The 27,862-nt window shown below is 37.9% G+C and overlaps 1 protein-coding gene across 13 annotated transcripts in view; it reads left to right on the top strand.

The window, feature by feature from the left end:
- Window positions 1-27,862, top strand: part of Sox6 (SRY-box transcription factor 6) — a 580,992-nt gene that overhangs the window by 245,838 nt on the left and 307,292 nt on the right. For 10 of the 13 annotated variants that reach the window (XM_051192743.1, XM_051192732.1, XM_051192745.1 and 7 more), the window contains one exon: window positions 17,069-17,309. In XM_051192743.1, coding sequence (XP_051048700.1) covers window positions 17,073-17,309 — 237 coding nt within the window. In that variant the 5' untranslated portion in view covers window positions 17,069-17,072. The remainder of the gene's footprint in view (window positions 1-17,068; window positions 17,310-27,862) is intronic. The other 3 variants (XM_051192737.1, XM_051192742.1, XM_051192740.1) reach the window with 1 other exon arrangement.

The following is a 27,862-nucleotide window of genomic DNA, read 5'->3' as shown; positions in this document are numbered from 1 at the left end:
ACGCTGAATAAATCTGCAGCATTGAATCCATATGCATGCTTGCTTTTATTATTCTTGACCTATGGGCACACTTGAGCATTTTGCGGGCTTTGTTTTAAAAGGAATGTTTAAAATGTAGCTAGTTATTATGGGATTTCATTGGTGAAATAAACTGTTTGGGTAGTCTAAATAAAGGAATCTGTATTATTTTGCATCCCCGAAGTATGATTTGCTTAGGTGTGGCTTGGTTTGATTCCAGATTAGCACACAGCAGAGACTGTCACTTTAGCTGGGTGTAGCAAAAACCAAGTAGTTTTATACATGTTTTCCAAATGATGTGCAAGTCATGTGTCATTTGATTCTAACTGTGACTTTATTGGCTTCTACTCTTAAAAGAATCCCTTAAAGCCTAAACAATGACTGGGTTGGCGGCAAAAACATGTGTGTTTAAACTCAGGTTGGTAATACTTGCCAGACAATTTGTGACCGTGTGCTTAGCAGAAATAGGCTCTGTTAGTCAGAGCCTCAGTGTTTTCAGCTCCTTTTCCAGACTCCCCCACCCAGAAATCTCAGTTCTAGTTGAGGAGGGTGAGGAAACAAACATGCTTTTCATTTCTTTCTCTGCTGTACATTTTCCAGTTTGGGTGACTAAAGCTGGCCAGGGTGCCTATTTTTGGAAAGAGGAATTAAGATACTTTGGAGAAAGTACTGCACTGTGTGCTGGCATTCCAGATGGCCAAACTAGAGTAGAACCAAGCCCAACGTTTTGAGGCTTTCGTGCCAATGATGACCTCATGAGGTCCAGCCTGGAGAAAGAGAGACATAGTTCTCCAACAATGATGAAGAATGGCTTCTTCCTTTCATATTTCTATTGAGTGATCTCCAGTGTCCTTCTCTTTTCCTGTCTCTGACAAAATTAGCCCTTTATAATTAACAATTGTTAGATTTTTGGCTTGTCTCTCAGACTTCTCTTAGAGCCCCTTTCACCCCATCTACTCATTGTGTCCTCTCCACCACACAGAAAAAAAACTGTGATATTTTTCTCTTTGGCATTCCTGTCTTTTCCTAGCAGGCTTTTCTAGTGGGGACTGTGGGAGATTTTACACTTGATTTGTTGAATCTGAACTCTTTGCTGTAAACTCTCACACACAGAAGGAGCTATCTTTATAAATGACAGAATGGACCTGGCCTGAATGGCGCTTTGTTTACTGTTTTCCTAAAAGGGGCCCCTCTATATTTCATCTGTCAAAGTTGCTTTTCTTTCTTTCAACAATGCTTGATTGTTTTCACAAAAATTCAGGTTCCACAGACAGGAGAATTCTGTATTATATTTTCCTGCCAAATTCCGATCTCTGTTTTCCTTCCCCTGTGCTCACAAAGGGCTCATAACTTACTGTCAACTGTGAGGCCGACCACAAAGCTCCACTGTTGCTCAGCAAATAGGCTCTATTGCATGATGGCTTGACTAGCTTGTAAAGTTTGCTTAACTGTAGCAGCAGTGGCAGAAGGCATGTGGGTACTGTATCTCCCCACAGGCCAGGAGTCTTCACTTCTTCCATCGACTTTTATGCTTTTTAACTCTTAATTGTTGAGCAGACTTGACAGTGTTTTGTTTAAGCAGGCTAGATGCTGTTTAAAGTCATGGCAGCAGTTAGTAGCCTGGACTCAGGAGAGAATAATTAGCTTTCTTTCTTTCTTTCTTTTTTTTTAAATCTATAAAACATATATATATATATATATATATATATACATACATATATATATATATATATATATATATATTTATATATATATTTGGCAGTTTGTGGTTTTTGTGATTTGGGAAGGTGTCAAGGGGGCTATGCCCTTGAGTTCTGAAGTTCTGGCTGATGTGCCCAGAGAAAGTCGAATTGAAGAGTGGAGGAGCAGCCACTTCGTGTGAGTGATTTGTGCCTCTTTCAGCTGTCACAGGTCTTAACTGTGTTACTTTCCCTTCTAATTTTCTAAACTTCAAAGCCTACCTGATTGGGTGGGATGATGGTGTGTGAGGAGCCACTGATGTCACGGTAATGAACTAATAACTTGAAAGGCATTTTTGTATGACATTTGTAATCTTGCTAGGGAATTGTAATGGATTTAAAAAAAGATTTGATTATGCTGGGGGTTTAATACATACACCGTTTTGAGTAATGTCTATTAGATCTTTTTTTTAAAAATGCTCTTATTTTTTTTCCTGTGTAGTGTAAGGTCCTGGTATGTTATTATGTAGGTAGAGTCACAGACTTTATACATGAGCTTTTTTAGCCAGATCAGCCTGTCCCCCATTCCTTGCTGTTTTCTAAGGCATGCTGCATCTGACAAGGTACCTTACTGTTGTAAAGATTCCTTCTCTAGTGAAAACATTTCACTGTAACAAACATTCCAAATAGGCACAACTGACAAGCAAGCCACAGGGTAATTACTGGTGTGTTTTAACTATAGAACTTAAAGTGGCCAATGCTCACAGGCAATTCTAACTAAGAAAGACTGCTATCCTACTGGGATTTATAGTGTTGAACATCATACCAATATTAAATAAAGGTTATTTTTCTATGAGACTGTAGTGAATTGAATTGACTTCTGAGAAATGCTCACAACAGTATTTCATTAATTCCATTCACTTCAACCCCCTTTATTCTGTCATTTGTTTCTTCTACATTTTTTTTTCTGAGCAACACATACCCTGAGTTTGTTCCTTGTAGTGCTTGGCAAAGTTCAAAATGCTTATTTTTCTTTTCTTGTCCGGCTGCCCTAGAAACCTCACTGTTTATGAGCTCCGTCCTCAGGCGAGTTTATCCTGTTGGGACATTCAGCTTCAAATAATGCAAATAGGCACCCCAAGCTGCAGTGAATAGTGTTTTTGACTGAGCCTCAGCAAAGAACATCTATTTTGCAATAATGAAGTCACTAAAACTCCAAATAGGCCACGTTGCTTCTTTAAAGTAAATGGCGGTGAGAGGATAAATGTCATGTCTTCAGCCAACCCATGAAGCTGCACTGTGGTTCTTTAGCACACTGATAGGAACTGGATCCTCCACTTGATTTAGAAACAGAAAAACTGGTGTAAAATGAGAAACACTTTGCAGCCTCTCACATGGGGCCAGGAACCGCTGCTGCTCAGGGCATTGGTTTCCCAGAAAGAAAAGAAGTGTGTACTCTGAAAAGCATCCATGCATGTCAGGGAACATAGTGCTTAGACTTTCTATGTACTGTCAAGTTAATATAAGTACTAATGTAAGTATGGTTTACAATAAGGTTTTTGTTTAAAAATCAATTCAAAACAAGTGGGTTACAGTATCTAAATTCTTGGACTGTTTTTGCTTCTTCTTTTTTTTTTTTTTTTTTTTTTTTGCTATTTGAAAATCAAGGAAAGAGATAAACAGAGGGAGGCCTAAATGGACAACCAGAGTCTCTGGACTCTGTCCTTGGAAAATGGCTCTTGGTAGTGTGGTCAGTAGGATCTGGTTTTCCAGTGTAGAGAATGTCTTATCTGGAGCTCTTTGTAGAGATGGTGTGTATGAGGCTCTATGTTAAAATATACTTTGTCACTGGTCCACTTATCACTGGGTCATAGACTGAGGTTAGTAAACTTTCATTGAATGGAATTTTAAATGTGATTTCTAAAAATTCAAAATTTATTTTATTAAGGACTTTTATTGTTTTTGTTTGCACCAAAATATTTTTCCTTTACATTTTATTTGAAGTAATTTAGTATTCTTTCCATTTCTGCTAAATGCTAGGTACTTTCTCAGTCATTAGTTTAATCTTCACATCAACTTAAAGATACACGAGTTGACCTGAGTTGTATAAATGGGGATTTGAAGGCTCAGAGAGTTGAGTGATTTCTCAAGTCTATAGGTTTATGAAGTGAGAGGTCCAAGATTTAAATCCACTTTCAAAATTTTCCCACCATATGCACCACAGTCTTCCATCTGGCAATCGATTCTGTTAAAACAAGTAGGGTTTTTCCAGTTTTAGGCACCATATATAAAAATAAATATTTATTTTTAAAGAAATCTAAGTAGATAATAGACTAGTTATGGCAGTACTAGAAGTCATCCAGAAAACTGTCTCAGTCAGTTTTAGGAAGTTGAAAGGCGTGCTTTCATGATCCAGGCCCATGACTATGAATAACATCCCATTCTTTCTTACAGCAAACATTGGAGCTGGGGAAAGCCAGAGGTTCTTAGCTTGGTACATGCAGTTAGATGCTCAGGAAAGAATCTCTTAATATGCAAGGCTGTGGGCAGCCACATTTGACTTTCATAATAATAAGCAAAACAATTCTGTGCAGTGATTCATGGAGACAATTGGATTCTCATGTTCTCCTGGAGCTGTTTATGATAATATGTTCCCAACAAATGCAAGTGAGAAATTTAAAGTAAATAGCTATAAGGAAGGTAGAGAGTTGCAGAGGTATGGAGTGAAAAACACAAGATAGTGACACGCTAGTTATCTGTGAGAGCAGACTGCTTTGTGCATATCAAAATGCTGGTGACAGCCTTTCTTTAGCTTTTACAGACAGCAGCAGTTTAGAACAATTCATGTCCTGTGTCTGAAGCTTTACTGCCCCTTTCCTTAGAAGTTAGGGTATGTATAATACCCATGCAGTCAGGTTTCAAGAAGCTATTTGAGTTCCTGTGACTGAGACATTTGTACCTAACTGAATATTGTGGGTAGCTCCCATTTTCTTTCCCCTTAGGGTTCCCCTGACACCTGCTTTTATAGCTGGAATAGCAGTAGGAGTCATACCTCTTGAAGTGGTTCCAGCTCTGACCTGTGTCCAGGGTAGCTTCTGTGGTCAGAGCTGGTGAGTAGAAATTGGTTCTCATCCTCTAGCCCTTGAAATGAATGAGCAGTGATATCCTTGTATTTCACTATTGACCATGTAAGGACATAGTTATATGTGGGTAATCAGTGCTAACCAGAAAATGCAAGCTAGAAAAGCATGGTTTATGTTAAGAAACAGTTCTTTTAAACTATAGAGCACCTCTCAGTCTTCTGTACTAGAAGCTGTACTTACTAGCACCACTGATTTTATTGTCAAAGTGCTTGGAATGAGAGTCAGGATGGTCTAGTCAACAATCTCCTCCTCTTCCTTCTACTCTTCTTCCTGCTTTTTTCTATTGCAATACAAACTATGACTAAAGCAACTTAAAAAAGAAAGCTTTTAATTTGAGGGATAATGGTTTCAGAGGGTTAGAGTTTACAGCCATCATGGCATGGAGCATGGCAACAGGCTGTAGGCATTGGTGCTGGAGCAGTAGCTAAGGGCTTGCATGTTGAAACAAAAACCGTGAGGCAGATAGAGAGTTAACTAGGAAGGGCTTTAGCACACCCCTAATGTGTGTGCCACAACTCCTAATTCTTCCCAAGCAATACCACTAGCTTCATCCAAACATCCAAATATATGTGCCTGTGGGGACCATTTTCATTCAACTACCACATCACTCCTTGTCTATCCCTCCTCTTCCACTGACTCTTCTTCTCCTTTCTCATCACTCTCTGCCTGTCTTTACCTTTGTCCCTATTCCCTGTTGTTATCTAGTAATCCTACACTAGGATTAGAAATTATCTTTTGTTTTTGAAGTACTAGGGATCAAATACAGGGTTAGTAAAGCACTCTGCCATTGAGCTATACCTCAGGCCTCAAAGAAAAGAAAAGAGAATGGATCTTTTCACTAAAGTTTAATTAAGTGAGCAATTTAGAACACACAAATACACACACACTGAATATTTATAATAAAATTCTATATGGAGGGAATATATTAGTAATGAAAGATTCATGTGATAATTGGAAATAGCTAATAATTTATATTTCAAAAATCTTTAACCCTAGGATCTGCCTAGAGTTAGACTACCAATATTTACTCTCTGCCCTCTGTTTGCTCAGTATGGTCTTGGGTGAGTGCTGTTTTATTTTCTCTTTCTCTTTATGAGACAGAGTTTTTGCTATGTGTTCCTGAACGGTCTCAGAGTTACTATATAGACTGAGAAAGCCTTGAACCTGAATCTATCTTCCTGTTTCTGCCTCCTGAGTGATTGGATTACAGGCATGTGTCATCTCATTTGGCCTTGAGTTTTGTATTTTTTAATAAGAAGTTTTGTTCTTTGGTTTGCTTATCATTAAATAGGGCAACTAAGTTCTGCAGTAGCCTGAGAACATGAGCTCACACTGTATGTAATAGCACAAAGCACAGGGCAGGAACTTTCTAAGCTTCCAATGGAAACCATGAATCTTCCAGTGATTTCTCAATGTCCATCTGTCTAAACATCATCTATCTATTTACTACCCCATTTATTCATCTTTTTAATATTCCTGGAAACATAAATTAATGATTGGTTTGGCTTTTTAGTTGCAGTTATGTTTAAAATTTGAAATGTATTTAATGGGTCAAGGTATATGGGAAGAGGAGACAGTTAATCGTGTATGGAGGTTTAGAAGCTTCATTTTAAACCTTCTGTCACAACTACTGTTTTTCTGGATAGTTTAATACCCTACCTATTTCTCCTTAGTCATTTAATAGCATTTAAACAACTGGGTAATATTTACTGATGTTGTCTTTGCACCAAATATTGTATGAGATTGACACCATGGGATGCAGAGTAACCTGGAGTTTCGTTGTCTTTCTTGGAAACTCTATAGCCTGGTTGGGATAATTTGCACAATTGTTAATATTTTATTACTTTTTTATTTAAAAAAGGTTATGTAGGGTGTGTGCATCAAATATTGAATAAATGTTGCAAGAATGACTTCCTGAGAGGTGAGGGAAATGACAGGAGCTTGGTAGAACAAAGGCAGCAAAAGTGAGCAAAGCTTGAGAGTACCAGAACAGAAAGTGAAGGTGTAGCATGGACAAGGCAGGCTTGGAAAGGTTGGATGGATCTGGGTGCAGGGCCTTGAATGGCTGAGTCAGGAATTTCGTTTGTATTGTGTTTTCAGGGAAGAGCTACTGATGTGCTTTGATTAGCAAAGTGGAGGCAGATGGAATGGCAGCAATTCATTGAACGAGGAAGGCAGTGAAAGAGATAAGCTAGTTTAGAGTGGGTTGCTGGAGTTTGAGCCTGATGATCAGTAAACCTTGTCCTGGGGTAATTATAAATGTGGTGAGCAAAGAGGGCCTGAGAGACATCACCAGGAAGGTTTGATATAGCTGAGGTAGGCTGTCAATGAGCAAGAACTGTGCTCTTCTGAACCAAGTAAACAAGGGAAGGTGCTATGGAAAATTCTGATGAAGCTAGTTTTCAGTTTTGTTGCTATGGCATTGCAGAGTGTACCTTGATATTAACAACTTGTGGTTGTTTGAGGCCTTCCAGGGAAGGAAGAAAGCTCATTGTTGGGACTAGAAAAAATAATCATGGGCTTTAGCAATAAAGCAGAGAGATGCTTGATCAAGAGTAAAGGGGCAGAATAGAGGTGAGGGTGGTGACAGCCTCAGCTCCTGAGTGGTATGTGATTTTAACTGTTCACTTAAGTAAAAAAGAATGATCTATTTGCCCATGACCCCCTCTCTACTTTTCCCTCTGCCTATCTTTCCAGTACTACTGAGCATCTGCAAGGTGTGATACATGCTGCTAGGTACTAAGATCCACTAGACAGGACAGATGTGATCCTGTCTATGTGTCACATAGTATAAAAATTTGTGCATGACTACTCTTTCCTTCCACTTAGTGAAGCCTGTGACAATGTCTGCTGCAGTCCTGGAAGTATTTCTGACAAGGCATACCTTTTCTTGTGGATATTCTTTATTATCTCTGTATTGTAAGGAATACCATGTGGGACAATAATTTCAATGATGGCTTAAGTTAGCCATCTCTGAAGTTCAAAACGCCTGATCACGTCCCCTTGGCTAGGAGGTTTTTAGTGTGTAAGGTCATAAGTACAATCTCTTAGAAGAAGAGTTTGTTATATTACTTGAAATTGTAAGATTAAGGAATACGATGTTTTTCTAAATCCTTTTTCCTTCCTCCAAACATTTCACTGGATGGCAGGGAATTTATCACATATCCAGTCTTTCCCACTTACTTTCTGACTGCGCACTGTGTGAATAGTCAGCCTGCATGATCACCTCTTACACTTCCCTGAAATCACAGGAGAATGGAGAAAATGGAATGCAAGGAGACTGATTGTCCACTTCAGCCTGGTGTCAGGGAAGTGTCCAGACAGGGAGTGAGACATCACTGTCACCTTCTGATTTGTATTCTCAGGTTCAGGCTCAGGCCATCCTGAGCTGTTGATGGTGCCCAGTTTTTTCCTTGTAGGACTCTCTGCTCCTTTGCTAAACTAGCTCCTTGTGGGTGAATGACTACAAGTGATATTTTGTTGAGTAGTGGTGGGAGGCAAAAACTCAGTACCAGACTTTAGCTACCTTATATACCTTTCCAGCAAAGGAAGAACACCATTGATAGAAGAAGAGAAGTCCTCTATAATGGGAGTGTTTGGGGAAAAGGAAGTATTGATTCTTACCCCCTCCCCATATAGGAGGAACTGATATTAATCTGAGCATTTTAAATTTTGAGTTAGATATAAATGAACATTACTTTGCTAAGAGAGCTTTACATGAAGGTTTCCTTTTGACAGGTCACAATACTAGTGATAGCAGTTTTTTACCTGGACCATGACATCTTCGGTGTTTGGGAGAACCAGTTTGGAGTCAATTGGGTCCCTGGGACAGTGAGTCAGTTTGGTCACCAGATTTGGGCAAGAATTTAAGATGCTGAAGGTCTCAAAAACAATTGTAGAAGTGTATCCTATTTGTGGCCATTTTAAAAAAATGGATTGAAATAATCAATTTGGAAGACAAATTTCCAACTTCAAAAATTTAGGCCAATTCAGAAGACAATTCTTTCTCTTTTAAGGAGAAGCTAAGTAAAAGCTAGTGAGGTTGGAATTTGCTTGCTTTTCCACTCTCAGGAAGGATTCTAGGCTAGAGGGAAGTTTCTAGAGGTGAGATTATTTTGTGATAGACAGGCTGCTGAGAGAAATGGGTGTAAGCAGCTGTGATGGCACCTGTAGGCCTTTGTACCCTGTCAGCAAGGTTGTGAAGGTCCTATTCATATTTGTTTTCATTTTCTATAAATTGGTCCTTCCTGTTGTTTTCCGTTTTTATTTGATGTAAGGCTAATAAGTCTTACTGTTACATAACATGGAGCTCCCATCGCACACTCAGGATTAAAATGCACTCCTTCTTGGGGAGCCAGATAGATGTGTTTACTCCGTAGAAAGGCTTCGATTTGATTTTTTGTTTTCTTTGTGGTAATTATGTTTGCACTTTGCTGATCACTACTTGTGCATTATTACAATGGAAGGTGACAATTTGATTGTCTTCAATTGGAGAAACGAGTAATTTTATATTCACCAAGCTGTCAGGTAACACTAACTCACAGTACTGAGAGCTCCTGGCAATGCGGTTTGGCACCTATATTTAACTGCTTTGATGCTTGTGTAACCTCTCCTGAATCAGAATGCTTGTCCTGCTGGAGATGGTTTTCAGAACTGTGCAATGAGGTTTTCATTAAGTAGACAAACTGAAAATGAACTGCAAAGCCAGGCTTCTTGTTCCCCACCCTTTCCTCTGCCCCCCCCCACCGTGCACTACTCTGCTTCTTCCTTTCTCTCAGCCCCTCTCCCTTTCTTCTTTGCCTCTTCTCCACTTTTCCATCCTCCCTGAATATGAATCTGAAGTATATCTGATATTTCCTTACCAGAGAGTCTTGCTCCATATCTTTATGTAACTGAAGGGAACCTAGAAAATCAGCCTCTTTACATAATTTTGTCTGGGGGCTGGAGAGATGGCTCAGCCGTTAAAGGCTAGGCTCACAACCAAAAACATAATTTTGTCTGGCACTGCCATGTTTGAGATTTCCTATTGGAAAAAAATTTCAGTAGTATCAACTTTTCATCTCTCTCCCATCTTTTCTGAAAATATTAATCAAGGAGTGACAGTGGAGGAAGAGTGGGGAAATCTGGGGAGAGATTCCTATACTTTCTGTCTGAAAAGATGTGGCTCTGTTCTGTGAGTTTTCTTAGTAAGCAGACGAGATGCCCCAGAATTGCACACCTCTATGAGAAGATCACTTTTTGCCAGGCAGGGACATCCCTTGAAAAATTAGGGTTCTCATCCCACATGAAGAGGATATTCTAAGTGAACATGCAGAAATTAGTTCATTATACTGTCATTTCAGTCTTCTTTCACGCAAGCCACGAAGAGGTCTTTCAGTTGAGCTGTACAATGGCTGAGCTTGATTAAAACCCTCTGAGTTAGGGTGTGTATTTATAGTAGCCATTATTGGGTTTTGATCTGACTATCAAGCCACTGATTTTATTTATATTTTCTGGTAGTGACTTTCCAAAGCAAAATTCCCAATAGCCACTGGTAGATAAACTGAGAAAATCCAGTTTTATTTCTATCAAGCAAAGAGTGTAGTGGCTCCGTGATATCAAGTTGTTTTGATCTTAGAAATAAACTGGATTCATGGGGACAAATGTGATAATTTTAGGGTTTCCATAGGCAGTCAGGCAGAGGCTAGTTGTTAGGCGGGTTGCTGGTGCCTTCTAGCAGACACTGACCAATTTGACAGAGGTGGTTACGTGATGTAACATTATCAGGAGAAACAATTCATGAGTCAAAGCATTCCAAGACATATGAGCTCTAGTCCAAAGAACAGTCTTAAGCTATATAAAGTGACAGCAACATTGTCAGCTAAATATAGACTCCAGAGACACAAACTTTGATGACTTGAGAGGTATCTGTTCCAGGTAGTTCCTGTTCTGTAAGAACCTCAGAGGGCCTTTGGTGACAATTTTGGTGCATTGGTATGTAAAATTAGAGGCCTTAGGAATATCAAGACCCATTAATTTAAGCCCTTCTTACTCATATGTAAAGTGTATTTCATTTGCTTCATCTCCAACAGCTTGCTTGCTTAGATAACTGAGTTTCCTAACAGGTATCACCTCTTAGTGGCTCTATAGAAACTCAGAAGGAGGAGCCAAGATGCTAAAAGGAAGATAGGGTTGTAACTTTTCTAGTAGCCCTGAAAGCAATACTTGGACAAGAAAGAAAAAGCTTGTAAAAGCCCATGGGTGGAGTGGAGAGGACATGGGATTGTGGCTTCAAAGAACACAGAAACCCAGTAGCAGCTGTGACCTCCCCAGGGGAAGGTCCTACAAGTAGTGTCTTCATTTTATTATTATTTTTAATTAAACAATTTAAGATCTGTTTATTTTATATGTATGGGTGTTCTGCCCAGATGTACAGGTACACAGGTGCCTGATGACCTCAGATGTCAGAGGGGGACTTTGGACCCTCTGGAAATAGAGTTACAGAGGGTTGTTATCTACCATGTGGATGGTGGGAATTGAACCCAAGTCCTCAGCAAGAATACCAAGTGTTCTTCACCAAATGGGCCTTCTCTCCAATACCCCAGGATTTTCTTCACTTTAGAGTTAGGCTTTTCCTTGTAAACCTCTCAAATCCCTGAATGTGGGAATTAGAGGCACAGGAAGAGGTTTGGAAGTCATTCTTTGCCTTGGGCTGGGTGGACTGGCATACTTTGTGAGGGTTCCTGGTCATTGTGCATTTTGGCAGCTGAACATATCTGTTAGTCATGTTCCTTAGAGTGAGAGGCACTATGTTATGCTATGTTTTTGGAAAACCAGTTTATTTATCAGTATCAGATCAAGTGTAATGTTCAAGTAACCATGAATTATCTGAGATGAATCGACATGGATTGCCCAGATCTGATTTTCAAAAAATAAATGTGTTAGACTGAACTTTAAAATTGATCTTATAAGTAAATGAACTATGAAAGTGCTGCTTTATGTTAGAACAGCATGTCTTTTTTATTTTTAGGTTTTATTGCTTTTTTATTTTTAAGATTATAATATAATTACATCATTTCCTCCTCCCTTTCTCACACCAAACCCTCCCATGTACTCCTCCTTGCTCACTTTCAAATTCAAATTCATGACAAATTTAATTGTTGTCACACACATTTGTGTACAGATACAGAATTCTTCTGAATAAGTTTAACATACCCACAATGTGAGTGTTATTTAGTAATAATCAGAAAAGTAATGAAATAGTAGAAAGTAGTTCTGTGCCATCGTATTGGAACAGTTATGCATAGCAAACTCTTGCGAAGCAGAGGACTTAATGTATAGATAGATTTCCATCATCATTCTTTTATATAGTCCAAATCACCTCACCTTTCTTGTTCAAGAACACAAACTACCTTTACCATCTGAGTTACTTTGTAATGACCTAAGCATTCATACCTTACTCTAGGGCTTGAGGTGGATGGTTTGTCACTTCTGGGGAGATGGGGCTGTTCCTGCTGGCATCCTGGAGAGCGTTAATAATTATGGAGGCATTATCTCCATCCATCTCATTTCCCCAAATCTTAAGCTGGGAGTTCTTCCCAATGGTCTAGCATTCAGGAGATTCACATGCTCTGTTGAGCAGAGACAATTCTAGCATAGGGAACATGTGATGGGAACTGAGTTTTACATGTTCCAAAGACATAAAATACAATTCTTTTTGGAGGTTTTCCTTGATAATAGCTATGCCCCAGAAAACCATCTTGTTTAACCAGTGTGATAAGTTGACAATGTAGTTTTCCTCTCTGATTATAATGTGCTCTGTGTAGTCAATACACTGGTACCATGTGAGTGTAATTTCCTCTTTTATTTGATCTCCAATGCACTGTATTATAAATAAACAGTTAAAAAAAAACACCAAACAAATCTGTTGCATTTCCTTTTAAGATTGTACCACTGTAGACACTTGTTCTAGTAAAGTAGAATTGGGCACATTTGATTGCATTTAAATTTTTCATGCTTCAGCAGTTTGGCTGGGAGCACAGCAAAGAAAAATCCCATGAGCGAGGAGAGTTGAGAATAATAGAACTTGATTTTGTGTATTATAGCGGCAACATTTGCGCTGCTTTAGTAGGGTTGTGTCAGCACTTCCATTATAAACCCCTGTTTTCAGGGGCTCTAACTAGGAAGATATTTTTTTTAATACAAATTAAAAAAACAATTCATTTGAGTGATTTTTAAGTTATAATAGAGCAAAAAATAAAACAAAGTAAAGTCACGCAGAAATTGACTATTTTCACAAAGATTTTAATTTTTCTTTGCTCATTAATTCTGTGGGACATAGCTAGGTAAGGTGGTAGCTAATGTACAGGGCCATGCAGTGGGTGAAAACATTTTTGTGATGGATAGGATCATCCATGAGCACATTCAAAATAAGTGCAAAAATTCCACACAAAGCTGCAAAATCATAATTAACAAGGTGCATTTGATTCATAGGACAGGTGACTTGGGTACAGTGGTGGGAGTAAGGGTATTGCCTAAGTGAAGTGTCTGTGCTTTTTAGAGTACAGTTCAGTTGCTCTAGCAATTTGTTCAAGGGGAAATCTAGGGCTAGCAAGAGTGCCAAGGTGAGGTTACTTACAAGTGCTTGCTGTGCAAGTCTGATGTGAGTTCGATTCCCAGAATTCACTCCTGGAGGTCATCCTCTGACTTCTACATGCACTATTTGGCAAATGCATGTTTGCACCCCCTCCAGCATCTTTCCACCCAAATATTAAAAACAACACAAGTAGGGCAATTAGTTAAACTGAAAGACTGTATAACAATTTACGTATACCATTAGCAAGCCTGATCCTACAGTAGTAAATCTTTGATTTATTTTTTGAGCTATGTGATATCAAAATGGCTCATTAGATAAAGGTACTTGCAGCTAAAGGCACTAACAGTATGAGTTCAATCTCCAGTGGAAGGAGATTGCTCTTGAAAGTTGTTGTTTGGCCTCCACATGTGCATGCCTGTGCATGCATGTGTGTGTATGCATACTCTCTCTCACACACAATGAATATAATATTAAAAATGTATTAAAATAAATTGCGTGCATTTTATTATAAAACAAACAAACAAAGAAACAAAGACACCACTTAGAACCTTGATATCACTCATCCGGTAGGTTACAACTCCTATGGGGGTTGCATATCAGATAGCCTACATATTAGATATTCACATTATAATTCATAACAGTAACAAAATTACAGCTGTGAAATAGATACAAAATAATTTTATGGTAGAGGGTCACCACAACATGAGGAATTGTACTGAAAGGCTGTAGCATTAGGAAGGCTGAGAACCACTGACCTAGAATAATAAAACCACAAAGCTACTGAAACAGTCCAACATTTTTTATCAAAGGAAATATCTTGGTGAGAGAACAAGAGTCTTCTTTTCCTCTGTGAACAACATAGTTAAGAATGCTAATAAAACAAACACAGGGGAGGAAGTTAAGTGTGATCTGGAAAGTGCTCTTGGGACCCAGCATGTTGACCTCTTTATGAAGGGATGGACTGGGGAGCCAGGACTGCTTTCCCTGGTTCTCCTACCTCCCCTACTCCTCTGTCCTATTTATAGTGTGAGCCGATGGTGAACAATCGACTTTAATGTATTGGCATCCTATCTGGTATTTTCAACTCTGATACACATTTGTGTTTGTGGGTGTAAAATACAAGACAGCTTGTGTGCCAATGTAAATAGGCTCTGATGGGTCACTGGAGGGCTCACAAGAAGACTGCCAATGAAGGAGAGGTGAAGCCTTTCCCACTAATTGTATTCAGCATGTAATTTCTAAACTTCCCTCTGAATTTTGATTTTCAATTAACACTCCCCATTTGAAGATAATTTTCTATTTAATGTAATTGCAGGAAATAATTTATTGGCTGATTAAGACTGAGGACCCAGCCTTCCTTAAGAAAAACACTCTCACTAACCAGCTTTTAAACTCAAGTCATAGCTGTGGACAGATTTGGTCTATTTTTACAGCTGCAGGGTTATTAATGAGGATAGGATACTATTGTTAACCAATATAGTCTGTTGTCAAAATGATTTCTTAAGAGACTATTTGCATTTTTTGGGTTTTGTATGGTGATTAATTTTTACTAAAGCAATAATCACAGCTACTGCTCTTGGAAGGCACCTGATACTTTGTAATAAGAGGCTGTTTGTAGGGAGACCCATAGTCACTCTGAGTTTTGGATTATGACTTTCACTTGTATTTAAGTGTTTCCAAAAGGTGTCAGTCTACTCGTTCATTCATTTTTTAATGTGTGTGATTACATTAGAGCTAACTGCTCATTAATCTGAACAATGCAAACACTGTTGCTGTCTGTGACCACCCTTTGATGACTTTCAGAACAGTTATAGTTGCCTGGTTTTGCTGTAATATTTCTGGGACCAGCACGGTAGGTTCAGTAGTGACTTTGGATAGAGATTCATCCTTTGGATATGATTTTTCATGTGTGCATGTATTTGCCCATTTGTTAGCACCAAGGGAAGTTACTGAAGACTGTGTCTGAGTCTTTGAAACAGTGCTGTTTAGAACATTCAGTTTCTCTCTTTTTAGGGAAAATAGAGCTATTCTGTACACTTTCCCTATTTTATTTTTCAGTCTCATCTAAATAGTTTTAGTATTTGTACAATGATTATTATAAGTAGGTATCAGCATTTTAATATGTTTCAAAGCACTTCAAAAGCCTGTAATACTTTTATTTAGAACTGTGCATAATTAGATTAGCTGATCTTCTATTAATGTTTTTCACTGTAGGATACTAACTCTGAGCCCCCTCATTAATTGTGAGAAATTTAGCATTAGCTGTTAAATCCTATGTGAAACATGGGCTGCTACATAAAAACTACTGTTTAAATTGGAATTAACTTAATTATTTTTCCTTGCACTTGATATTTCCTTCACTGCAATATTCATGAAAGCATGTGACAGATTTGTAAATTTAACTGTTAATCTCAGATTTCTAGACTCTTTAATCAGTATTTATTTGTCTGTAGAAACAGTACAGGCAAGTTAATGATTTGCTAATTTGAAAAATGCTCGTGTGGTTCCCTATGTTAACTGATTTGTGCATTTAAAAAATGGTATGAAATCAATTAATGTTAAAGAGCAATTAAGGTAGCGATTGTATTCCCTTCGTTACTTAGCAGTCTCAAAGGAAATACAATAAATGAAAATCAACATGAGGTTTTAGGGAAAAATAAAACGGTTTCTTTCCTCAAGTCATAAACTTTTAGTGGTTTGGTCACTAATCGCTTTCCTGAGAAATTCATCTTTCTAAAGTGATGTTTTCAAAGTTTTGTAATTTTATATAACATCATTATTTCTGATTTCATTTGAAACACTAAATGAAGACCTTATACATAGTCTTTTGATTGTTTCTTTGTGGAAACTTCAACAAATGATAATATTTTGTGAACTTTTGGTACGCACAGTAAGCATTTAATTTTTTTATAGTTAGTGCTATAAATCATGTATGTATTTTCTGTCATGAAATAGAAGCATAATTATTTCAGAAGCTCAACTCAAATGGCACAAAGTTGTTACAAAATTTATCTAACTCTAGAAGCCACTCAGTCAACATGTAACTTAAAAATTAAAAAGCAATACTTAACATATCTTGGAGGTCTCCAAAAAGCTTCACATTGGCCCTTGGTGTTAGATATGACATTCACAATCAATGTGTAAGCTAGTAAGTCATGACCAGTAAGTCATGATCAGTTTCTATTTTTTACATAGGCTCATTTCTTTCCTTCAGAGCTGTGGGAGAAAGTTAGATATTTTTGCTCTGAAGTCATTCTTTAAACTGGCTCATCAGTCAGTTCATTTACTTGTTCCTTTCATTGCTAACCACCAACCTAATTACTCTCCAGAAACTCGTAATCTAGTTGTGAAAACTAGTAGGAAGGATGAACAAATACATATATTGTACACCATGAAAACTTGAAGGATCATATTGGGGGATTATGTAAGAGAAAATATGCAGCAGTTATTGGGAGGATGTTTAGAGAATGAAAAGCAAAAGGGGAGGGGGGGGAATGGAACAGATACACCCTCAGTCCTTTGTCTGTTGTTTAGACTGTTAATGCCTCTCAATTTCAAGGATTTTTATTTTACTCTTTGCGCAAATTAATCAGATATAATGTATGTCTTCTAATTTTGTTGAGAGTCCTCATGGTGTTTCTCTTCTTTTGCAGAAGAATGTCTTCCAAGCAAGCCACCTCTCCATTTGCCTGTACAGCTGATGGAGAGGAAACAATGACCCAGGATTTGACCTCAAGGGAAAAGGAAGAGGGCGGTGATCAACATGCAGCCTCCCATCTGCCTCTGCACCCCATAATGCACAACAAACCTCACTCTGAGGAGCTATCAACGCTTGTCAGTACCATTCAACAAGATGCTGACTGGGACAGCGTTCTGTCATCTCAGCAAAGAATGGTGAGCATTGGAAGTCTGGTGACTGCTACCAACTATATCTACATCCTCATCCTTAGTAGATGTTTTAAGGAAAGCTAAAATACATGGCTTCAGGGTTATTCCTGGTCATGTTACAAAATAAACATGATACATACAGTTGCTATTATTTTAGTAACTGGGAAAACTTGGAAAGTCGTTTGTGATCTAGGCTATGTCCATCATTAGGTCCACTTGGCAAAAGAATATTTATGTACTTTTTAAACAAGAGGAAGTCAGTTATTTTATTTTTTATATTTCAATTTAATGTGATGAATTTAGTAATGTCATAAATATGTAGTAAGATGAAGTGTGGTTGGTTGTGTATTAATATTGGGAAATTAAGTTAAGCTAATATGTCCATGATAATATAGAAGAAAGAAGAACCTTAATATGTCTTATTAAATTAGAAGTTTCTTTCTTTTCTTTTCTTTCCTTCTCTCTCTCTCTCTTTTTTTTTTTTTTTTAGAAGTTTCAACCCTGACTTATATTTCTTAACTTGTAGGTAACCAAAAGTTAAGTTAATGAAAAAAAATCTTGAACAGACAATGAGAGTTTTATTTCTTAATAAAAACCAAGGTATCATTCAAATGCCTTTAATAACAAAGACACATATGGAGATGAATAACTCGTATAGGAAGAAAGTTTTCTTTTCAAATAATTTTGTAGCCACAGCCTGTGCTTTGGAGCAGTAGGTAGGAAGGGGGTGAGGATCCAAAGATGAATGAAGCATGTCTTGAATAATTCTAGTTTTACTTCAGGATCCAAAGGCTTTTATTTATTTATTTATTGACACATATTAATTATACAGATTAACAAATTTCACTATGATATTTTCATACATGCATATAGTATTTTTTTTATTATAGTTTCCTTCTCTGCTACAATTTCTTAAGTATCCTCTCCCTCCCTTTTCTGTTCTATATTCCTAATAGCCCTTTTAGGTCAGTGTTCCCCTCTCCTACCATACTTGACTTTCATATATGGGGGGGGAGATACTTGTCTTTGTGCATTTGACTTATTTCACTTAACATGATGATCTCCAGATTTTCTTCCAAATGATATCACTTTGTTCTATATGTGGGAAATCAACAATGCACAGTTTGCTGGCTGTAGATTTATCTTCTGGGGGGGCAAATATATAATGAGACAAGGATGAAGTACATTTTCTGATTGAACTTAACGTATTCATTCCTTGTTTTCAAGGTGGCATGGATGAGAGAGATAGCTAGTCTCTGCTACTTGCTCATCAGCAGGATAATGAGACTCTGCTTGGTCTTTATTTGAACAAATATTTATTGGGCACATTCTGGCTGCCAGACATTCTATTAACTACATTTGTATTGTGGTGAAGCAGATGTGATACATGCCATCCTGGAGTTTGTATTGTTGGACAGGGGCTAGACATGCAAATCATACATAGTTAAAGTTGTGACATGTGCTGTGAGGATCAGAATGTTGTCTGAAAGCACAATGAAGTGAGTCTAACTTTGAAAAGATGGGTAGGATGCCCTCTTCAAGCCAAGGATGACAGGAAGTAGTCAGAGTAGGGCAGAGGAAATCCATTGAGAGGGCCGTGTGTGTAGAGTATCTGAGGTGATAAAACCATAAATTAATTTAAGGCAATGAAAGATGGTCTTTGTGGTCAGAGGATAATGAATGAAGATACATCAGATGTGGTTGGAAAACCAGATAGGGGCCATATCATCCAGGCCTTGGAGATGGCATTGTGGAGGCGAGATTTCATCTGAGTGCTGTGGGAACAGTCTTTGAAGGGCTGAAGAAGGTTTTTCACAGATAATTCCAGCTGTGGCACCATGAATGGATGCAGGAGTGAAAGGAGGGGAGCCACTGGGATTTCTATGTCAGAAATCTAGATGAAAGATTACAGTGACTTGGATTAGTGTAGACAAAGAGGGGGCACAGAGAGGGACTGGTTCAACATAAAAGTTTTGCTTTTATGCCATGTGCAGGCCTGACCAAATAAAAGTAACTGGAATGGAAAATGTGTGGGTAAAGGCAGGGACAATACAGTTCAAGTTGTTTCTTCAGAGGGCACTTTCCTTATTTTTCCCAGAAAAAACTTTATTTTTTGTAAGTTGCTTTGGTGAGTTCTTCTGAAACTTCAATTACACAGAATTTGTCAAAAAATAGATACTAATAACTTATGTTACATATGACTTATGGTAGTTTCAAATAACTTAGGGTTGCAAACATGTTATAGATTAGTGTGAGAGAGACCATTCTCATAGAAATGTTTCCAAACTTTTGCTCTGCTTTCTGCTAGAGCTTTTGTGTTCTTTGAATGCTAGGAAGCCAAAATATTTGTTTAACTCCCACTCTATAGCATTTCCCAGCTGTGTACTTATATGGTGCAATAAAAGGATTTAACAAATGGGAAATAGCAGCTGCATGTGGAAGTTCTCTTTGTGTTCCCTCTTCACCAGATAGATTCAACAATGTGACAACTGTAACCTTAGACTTATAATGACCTAGGCTGAAGATCAGGTCACAAGTCAGGTTCTGTTTTTTGTAAAGAGAAACAACGGAAGGATTTTAGGTTCCTGCCAGACCTGCAAGTGTGTGTGTGTGTGTGTGTGTGTGTGTGTGTGTGTTGGAGTAGGAAGACTGTGATTGAAGTAAAATTCTAATTAGTTCATTAAATATGAAGTCCAAAAGAGCAGTGATGAAGAAACCTGAAATTTGCATTTCTCTTCAATGGATCTTACTTGCTTCTTTTGTTTGTTTGTAGTTTTCCCATACCATAAGCTGAGTCCCATAAAATACTGTGAAGAAATAAAAGCTAAGAATGACTACAACACACATTTGTTAACACCTTTTCCATTTCTGTAATTTAGTTTCCAGGATGGTCCTCACCTGATAGTATTTTGTCTACTGAATTCTGAAGGGTTTCACTGGTAAATATGAAGACGCGAGAGATGGCAAAGGTAGAAAAAGCAATGAAATTTTGCCAGTCTCCATGAATTGACTAGAAAAAACATTACAAGTTAGAATTCTGGTTATTTTGAAGTGGAAATTCAACAAAATAAGATGCCACATAATTTCCAACACAAAAACAATGTGTAATAATCTAAGCACAGAAGGAGGATAGAGATTTTAGAGAAGGGAATTCACAGGCCAATGCAATATAAAACATTTAGACACACTTTAAACAATTATAGAAACCAAAACATCTATACATCTATTTTAAAATTTTGTGATTTATATCAGTTGGTGAGTTGGTGAGTTTTTTTTTTTTTTTTTATGGCTGAAAAGTTAGTGCACATAACAATCGTTCTCTGCTTCTGTGTACAACCACTCTGGTTTTTTGTCATGGCTTCAGAATAACAATACATTTTTTTGGCACAGGAACATTGGCACCATCCAGTGACATGTATTGTTGTTATCATTGGCTTTATGCCATCAGTAAGGAATTTGCCCACATAATTTCTTATGTGAAGATGCATACGGCACCATTCTTATGCCAGCATAAAGGGGCATCTCTGTGATGGTTTACAGTGACCCATATCTGTTCTTTTTTTTTTTTTGACCCATATCTATTCTTATAGGTGGTTATTTTCCAGAAAAGTTTCAAGTGTAGAAAGGATATGTGAGCCAGGTATTGCTAGTAGACTTCTCTGCAAACACAACGATTTGGAGGTGGGTGTGTTGTGAAGGTATTTATATGTAGCTGCTGTAGCAAATGAATGAGTTGAGAGGTTCATGCTGTCCTATGTTCTCCTCCTAGCACATTTTTTTTTTGCTTTAAAGTATAATTTAAAGAGCTATTATCATTGTCATCACTGGCTATGAACATTTGGAATGATGACTCAGTTCCAGATACCAAGATCACCTTGTGATATCAGATTTCTGTCCTAATAGGATTTACACAGCACACAGTCTCAGAGTAAGACAATTCAAACAATGGGGGGAATCCAGAAAGGGAGAATTATAGAAGGAAGAGCTTCCTGGAGATGACAATCCTGAGCTGAAATTTGGAACAAGCCAACTGTACAGATATTTGGGGGGGTTGGGCACCTCACAATATGTAATAAGTACAAAAGACTTTTTAAATTTTATTATTTATTTTTTTTTACATTTTTTCACTTAAAATGATGGAATTTTATTCTTTATAAATTTCACACATCTATATAATATATTTATATTATTTATTTCCTGCCCACCCCTTCTCTCCAACTTTCTCTGGGAACCACCAACCCAGCTCCTTCCTGACTTTGTCTCCTCTTTAAAAATGTATTATTTTATTAATAAGTTATATTGATAGTTCCATGAGTCCAACCAGTGCTAAACATGTGAAAGGACGTAGGGCCAGCCACCGGGGCACAGACAACTTACCAGTAGGCACATCTTTTGGTAGGGATTGAGTCTAAGCAATCCCTCCTTATCCATGCTGGAATTTTTTACCTGTGTGATCGTATTCAGGTCTCATACAGGTAGCCACCACTGATATGAGCTGACGTGTGCACCAGCCATGTTATGTCCAGAAGGCTGCATTCTACAACTGTCTTTTATAGCCTTTATTCCCACTCTTCCTTGAACCTTGGATATGGAGAGGTTAATATAAATGACCCATCTATTGCTGAGTACCTAAATCAGCACTTTGGCCAGTATGAGTCTCTGCATTAACTGTTATCAACTGCAATAAGAAGTTCATCTGACTAAGGTTGGGAGTAGCACAATTGTACTGGTATAAATATTAGGAGGCAACTGTCCATTTAGTGAAACAGCCTAAGTCTATCCCCTGCTAGGGCCTATGATCTTCCAAGTCATGGACTTTTGTGACGGTACCAGACATGAAATCCCTCGTATAGAGCAATTCTCAATCCAATCAGAAATAAGTTGGTTACTGTAGTAATAGTCATACCACAGTTATATCAGTGGAAACATCTTTCTTGGCAGACTGATGTTGTAGCATTCAGGGTCTAGTATTGGGAAGTGCCTTTCCTGCTCCAGTAGCCTGAATATCACTTCCTGTCACTTCAAAAGCTAGCCATCCGGGACTTTCCCAATCAATTTGCAATTTCCTAATGTTCTGAAACAAAAGTGAGTAGTGTCTAGCAGTTAGTACAAACATCTTTTGATTAGTGTATTTGACCAACAGAATACAACAAGAGTGGCTGGAAAGGAAAGAATGATCTGGAATGAAATCAATGAGGCAGGTAGGTGATAGATATTATAGAGACTCAGAGGCTCTAATGAAGTGTTTGAACTTTCAAGTGCAAGAGGAAGGCACTAGGAGATTTTAAGCATTTAAGCAAGACAGTAAAGATGCATTATTTAGATTTCAAATAGATCACATTGGCCACGGTGCAAGGGTGACTGGGATGGGGCTGGAAGAGTGGACTCTTAGGGAAGTTATCCACAGAAATTACAAAGACATGAGCTTAGTCAAAATTGAGTGAAGGAAGTGAGACCAAGGACCAAGGACAAGGGAACAGACATATTCCTGACCAAACCATGGTTACTTTTGTGGTAGAACATGAAACTGTGGGTGAGGCACCAACGGTCTGCCTTCCTCTCTCTTTCTGTATTTATGAGTAGAGTGAATGTGTATATGCATGTGTGTGGGATTAATGTGTGCAGCTACATGTTTGGGAGTACACATGTGTATATATGTTTATGCAAGCTAGAGGATGACATTGGTTGCCTTCCTTGATAGGGTCTCTTGCTGAACCCAGGGCCTGCCAATTTGACTAGTCTGGCTAACTAGCTTTGCTCAAAATTTTGGTCTCTAATTCAGGAATTCTGTGATTACAAGCTAGCTACCTTACATGTCTGGCTTTAATATGAGTCCCTGGGATTTGAATTTGGCTTGATGGGAAGTGTTTCATCCATTGAGCCAGTCCACAAAAGGTCTTTCTTAGAAAATGTTCCATGTGACAATAAGATTTAAAGTAGGACTCATGCACATATTTATTTTATATCTGGATTTGAACTACCTATTTAATTAAGTAGAAAGAACTGCATTATACCCTTACCCTCAGCACAGAAAGTCTGAAACCCTTATTTTGGAGATGCAAATGAAATGCCTTTCCTTGCTTATATTAGGACTGTAGATTACCAAGTGTAGTGTGTCTGGTGCTGATCATGTGCAGTCTACCATAGGACTGATCTATGAAATGCTCAAAAGATACAGAAATGAACAAAATTTAGTTGGTGTTTTTTATTCTTTAGAAAAGTTGTGAAGAAAGATCCACATCAATAAAAGATTCAAAGGAAGTCATTTATTATAATCAAAAGAAAACAATAATAGCCATGTCGGACCACTTAATAAATAGTGACCAGGAACAATGGTTCTTTGCTTGCAGGCTGTTGCCTCTCTCTGCTTTTCTTTCTTCAGCCCAGAGAAGTTGCTAGTCAGCTCTGGAGTATTTCATTTAATTCACTTGGAGTCATAAAATTTCTGGTGTGGACTTTGTACTATTTCTGGGAACAGAGTTGTTGTCATTGTGTGATAGCATAGTCCAGGAATTCTTACTGGGGGTTTAATCTTCAGCCACACTTCATGTTGTGACAGACTTTTAGAAGATTTCTCCTCTTGCTTCTTTTTGAAAGATTTAAGAATGTTGAGTTGTTGCCAAGTTTTTTGTGTATATATGTGAGAGAAAGAGATTTAGTAATTTAAGAAACTAGGCACCACCCAGATGAATTTAATTTCAATATTTTTATTGGGACTATAATTCAGAAAGTGTGGGTCACCTGTGCTGACTAGTGTGTTGTTGTCTTCATGTCTAAGGTCAGGTTGGTGTATATCTACTATGTGGTACCTGATCAATCTCTGAGCCCCATTAGGGGCAGAAATTCAGAAGCTGGTAAGATTTAGGCTTCTTGAGAAAGTCACTACTTGTCTTTTCTTCTACTGTGACAAATCACCATGACCAAGGCAACTTATAGAAGAGAGAGTTTAATGGGAGTTTCAAAGGGTGTCAGGAAGCATGGCAGGCAGGAAGACATGGTGCTGGAGCAGTAGCTGAGAGCTCACATCTGATCCATAAGCACAAGGCAGGGAGAGAACTGGGAATGGCATGAGCTTTGGAAATCTCAATGCCCTCAGTGGTGGTTTGAATGTGAATGGGCCCCATAGGCTCATATATTTGAATGTGTAGTCTCCAGGTTTGGAAAGATTAGGAGATATGGCCTTGCTGCAGTAGTTGAGGCCTTGTTGGAAGTTGGCTTTGTTCTAAAAGGTTTCAAAGCCCTCACTAGGCTGAGTGTCACTCTGTCTGTCTGTTGTCTGAGGATTTGGATATAAAGCTCTCAGCTACTTCTCCAGCACCATGCCTGCCTGCATGCTACCAGGCTCACTGCCATGATGATAATGGACTAAAACTCTGAAACTACAAGCAAGCCCCAATTAAATACTTTTCTAAGAGTTTCCTTGGTCATAATGTCTCTTCACGACAATAGACTACTAAGACACCCTCCCCAAGTGACACCCCTCTTCCAAGAAGGCCACACCTCCTATTCCTTCCCAAAGAGTTTCACTGACTAGGGACCAAACATTCGAACATATGAGCCTAAGGGGGCCATTCCTTTTCAAACTATCATACTACTATTCTTGTTTTCCAATTTTAGAAATTCATTCAACTTTGAGTGCGAACTTAGGTGTTGTTTAAGTGACGATGTCCAGCTGTGGCCCAGAAGCCACCAAACAGTATTCTCTAGGAAGGGTTCCCTTTTCCCATAACTTTGAAAGTAGCACACAGTGCCGTCTCTTTTTAAAAATCTATTTGATAAACTTAATCACAAACTTATCTGAAGTTCATGCTACAGAGTAAAACCATGTTTCACTGTGTGTACTTTTTAAAACTTTGCTGTGGCAGTGAAATAGGAAACATGTCTGTGTGTTTAAGATACTGATACATCTACTGTATTCATGCCTGGATCATACCCTGTGTTTCTTTTATGTTATTTTTCTTCCAGTGCACTCTAAAAGAGTTTCTCAAACCTAGGCTGTTTAACTGAAAAAGAAAAGGATTAAGGAGCATTTGTTAGGAAAGATTTGATGCTTATAGAAGTCTGAGTGGCCTTGTCCTACTTTGTCCTATTAGTGACGTCATAGGTAGTTGTAAAGATACTTTGTGGGAAAGTTTTTCTTCTTACCTGGCATATCATCAAATCTTTATCAGAAGCATAAATACTAACTGCTCTGCAATGGTTGACTTCCCCTTGGGCATGAAGGGATCAGGTATGCACACTGATTAGCACAATCCAGTCATTAACATGTGATTATGTAGGCTATATATTGAACACCTGCCAAAAATCTAAGAATCCCACACTTTGCTCTATACTTGCATCTCATACTTGCATACTTGCATCCCATACTTGCATCTCTTCTGAAATTTGACAGTTCAAGGAAAATCAGACCATGATATCTTTTCTTCCACTGTAATAAAACAGTGTGTAACGAATCTTCATGGAACTGGGTTATGCTATGCTCAACTCTGTTCTTTGAGGCTGTATAAACACTGGTGTCTAGTTTGCAGAGTATAGACTAGAGCTTGAATCTCATCTGAACTCCATCACTGATGTCACCTGTCATTTATACATTTCTGCTCTGTCATGCGTATTGTCCTTTATGGGATTCAGCCATCTTTTCCTAATTTTCTTCAGTTTTATCAATTTTTTTTCCACCATGAATAGTTTTCTTTTCCTGAATGATAATAGTATACATGCTACTCTTCCCTGTGTTGCTGGTTTACTGTAGCATGTATCTTGGGGTCCACAGCATTTCTAGAGAGCAGACATTGTACTATGATAATTATTTAAAGCGAGATTTGATTGCAGCAGAAACTCTGGTGTAATCTGGCACAGAACAAACAGCTTGAACAGGACGATTTTCAGTTTTTTTTTTTTTTAAAAACATATTTGAGTGTAGAAGACTTTTACTTCTAAAATAATCTTATTAGAATTTGTTGTCATCAATCAGTGGGGGATTATTTCAGAACACCAACAATTTTCTGCTTAAAGTAGAACTCCATAGGTTTGCTTTCAGTCTGCAGGTGGTTTGTGCCCGTGTATGCATTCCCTCAAAATTCTTCATGCCAATCTTTCTTGCCTGGATTTGGGTATATCACCAGAATGAAAACAATAACCTGGAATAATGAAACCTGCACATTCATGATGTTCTAGACCATATTCTATAAAGAGTGTGTGTATAGACTGAGTAGCATGTAGTGGTTATTGTGACTACTTTGAACTATTGGGGGAGCATGAACTTACTCTCCAGGCCCTGTAAACTAATGGGATGATATGGATATGACAGTGTGGTAGTACTCTGCATTGAAACCAGAAGCTAGGGCTGTTTGTACTCCTTAGAGTCTGTCTTCTCTAATTCCAAGGGAGCTGTTTTCCAGAAAGGCATTTGAATCCCGCCTGCACCATTTAGAGGAGAGATAAAAGGGCTATGATGAGGACTCAAACCTCCTGCATCAGGCAGATGCTCTCTCTACAAACAAATCCACTCTGTATTAAACAAGCCCCCAATAAATGTCCCTTTTACCTTAAAATGCAATCCTCCTGTTTGATTGTCATTCTCAATTAAAAGTTTTCCTTGCTTCCCAAAGAGAAGTGTAATCCTTTAAAAGAACAACACTAGGCTATTATCCCTTCTGTTAACATAGCCTTCAGTGAGATAACATTTATTTTTGTAATATTAACCTTCTAACTATTATTTTTGTGTTAGTACATTCCCATGACCCCTAGGCATTATTTTTCTAGGTGATGCAAATTGAGTTCAATAATGTATCTTTGTATAAACTACATTCCTAGGTCCAAAGTATAAATTACAAACCTTCACTAATAAAATTTTACAATCAGGTTGAAATTAGAAATGAATATTTATGCATTTCATTCATCTTCTTTATATTTCATTAGCACCCTAGAAAGTGGAAAATCTTGTTTAACAAAATGATTGGAAATTATTTTGTAAATCTTTGCTTTCATTATAATTTCACTCCAAGTTATTTCCCCCACCAGTGTGTTAAAAGTACCTTGAATACAATATGCTTAAGTTCATCAATTTCTGACAGGAATTGTGCCTTTTTAAACACAGATCACAGAAAGGACTCATTGACTTGAAATGTCAATGAAACAGAAAAGGAAGAATTAGAACACTTAGATGACAATCATTTTTATTTTGGAGTGTGTGTGTGTGTGTGTGTGTGTGTGTGTGTGTGTGTATGCAAGCATTTCTCTGTATGCATGTATGTCTGTGTCTGTGTCTTTGTAATTACTGGGAAGTAACTAGGGTTAAATAAATTGAGGGTGCCAGTATTTTTCCTCTTACTGAAGAACCCTACAAGCATGCTTTCAGTTCTCAGGTGGTTTGGATGTATATATATTTTCTTGTACATAATCTTCAGGTAATTCCCTCTCTCCTCCGTTAAGAAATTGAGAGAACTGTTGCACTTGAATTTATCATTAATATTTGGCCTTCATTTGCTTTAATTTATTTTTCATGTTTTAGTCTTTGATAATACAACTTTCACTTTGCACAAACACTACTGTATTTTGTT

Source organism: Phodopus roborovskii, unplaced genomic scaffold (assembly GCF_943737965.1).
Source record: "Phodopus roborovskii unplaced genomic scaffold, PHOROB, whole genome shotgun sequence".
Lineage (NCBI taxonomy): Eukaryota > Metazoa > Chordata > Mammalia > Rodentia > Cricetidae > Phodopus > Phodopus roborovskii.
This window is presented reverse-complemented; position numbering and strand designations above follow the sequence as displayed.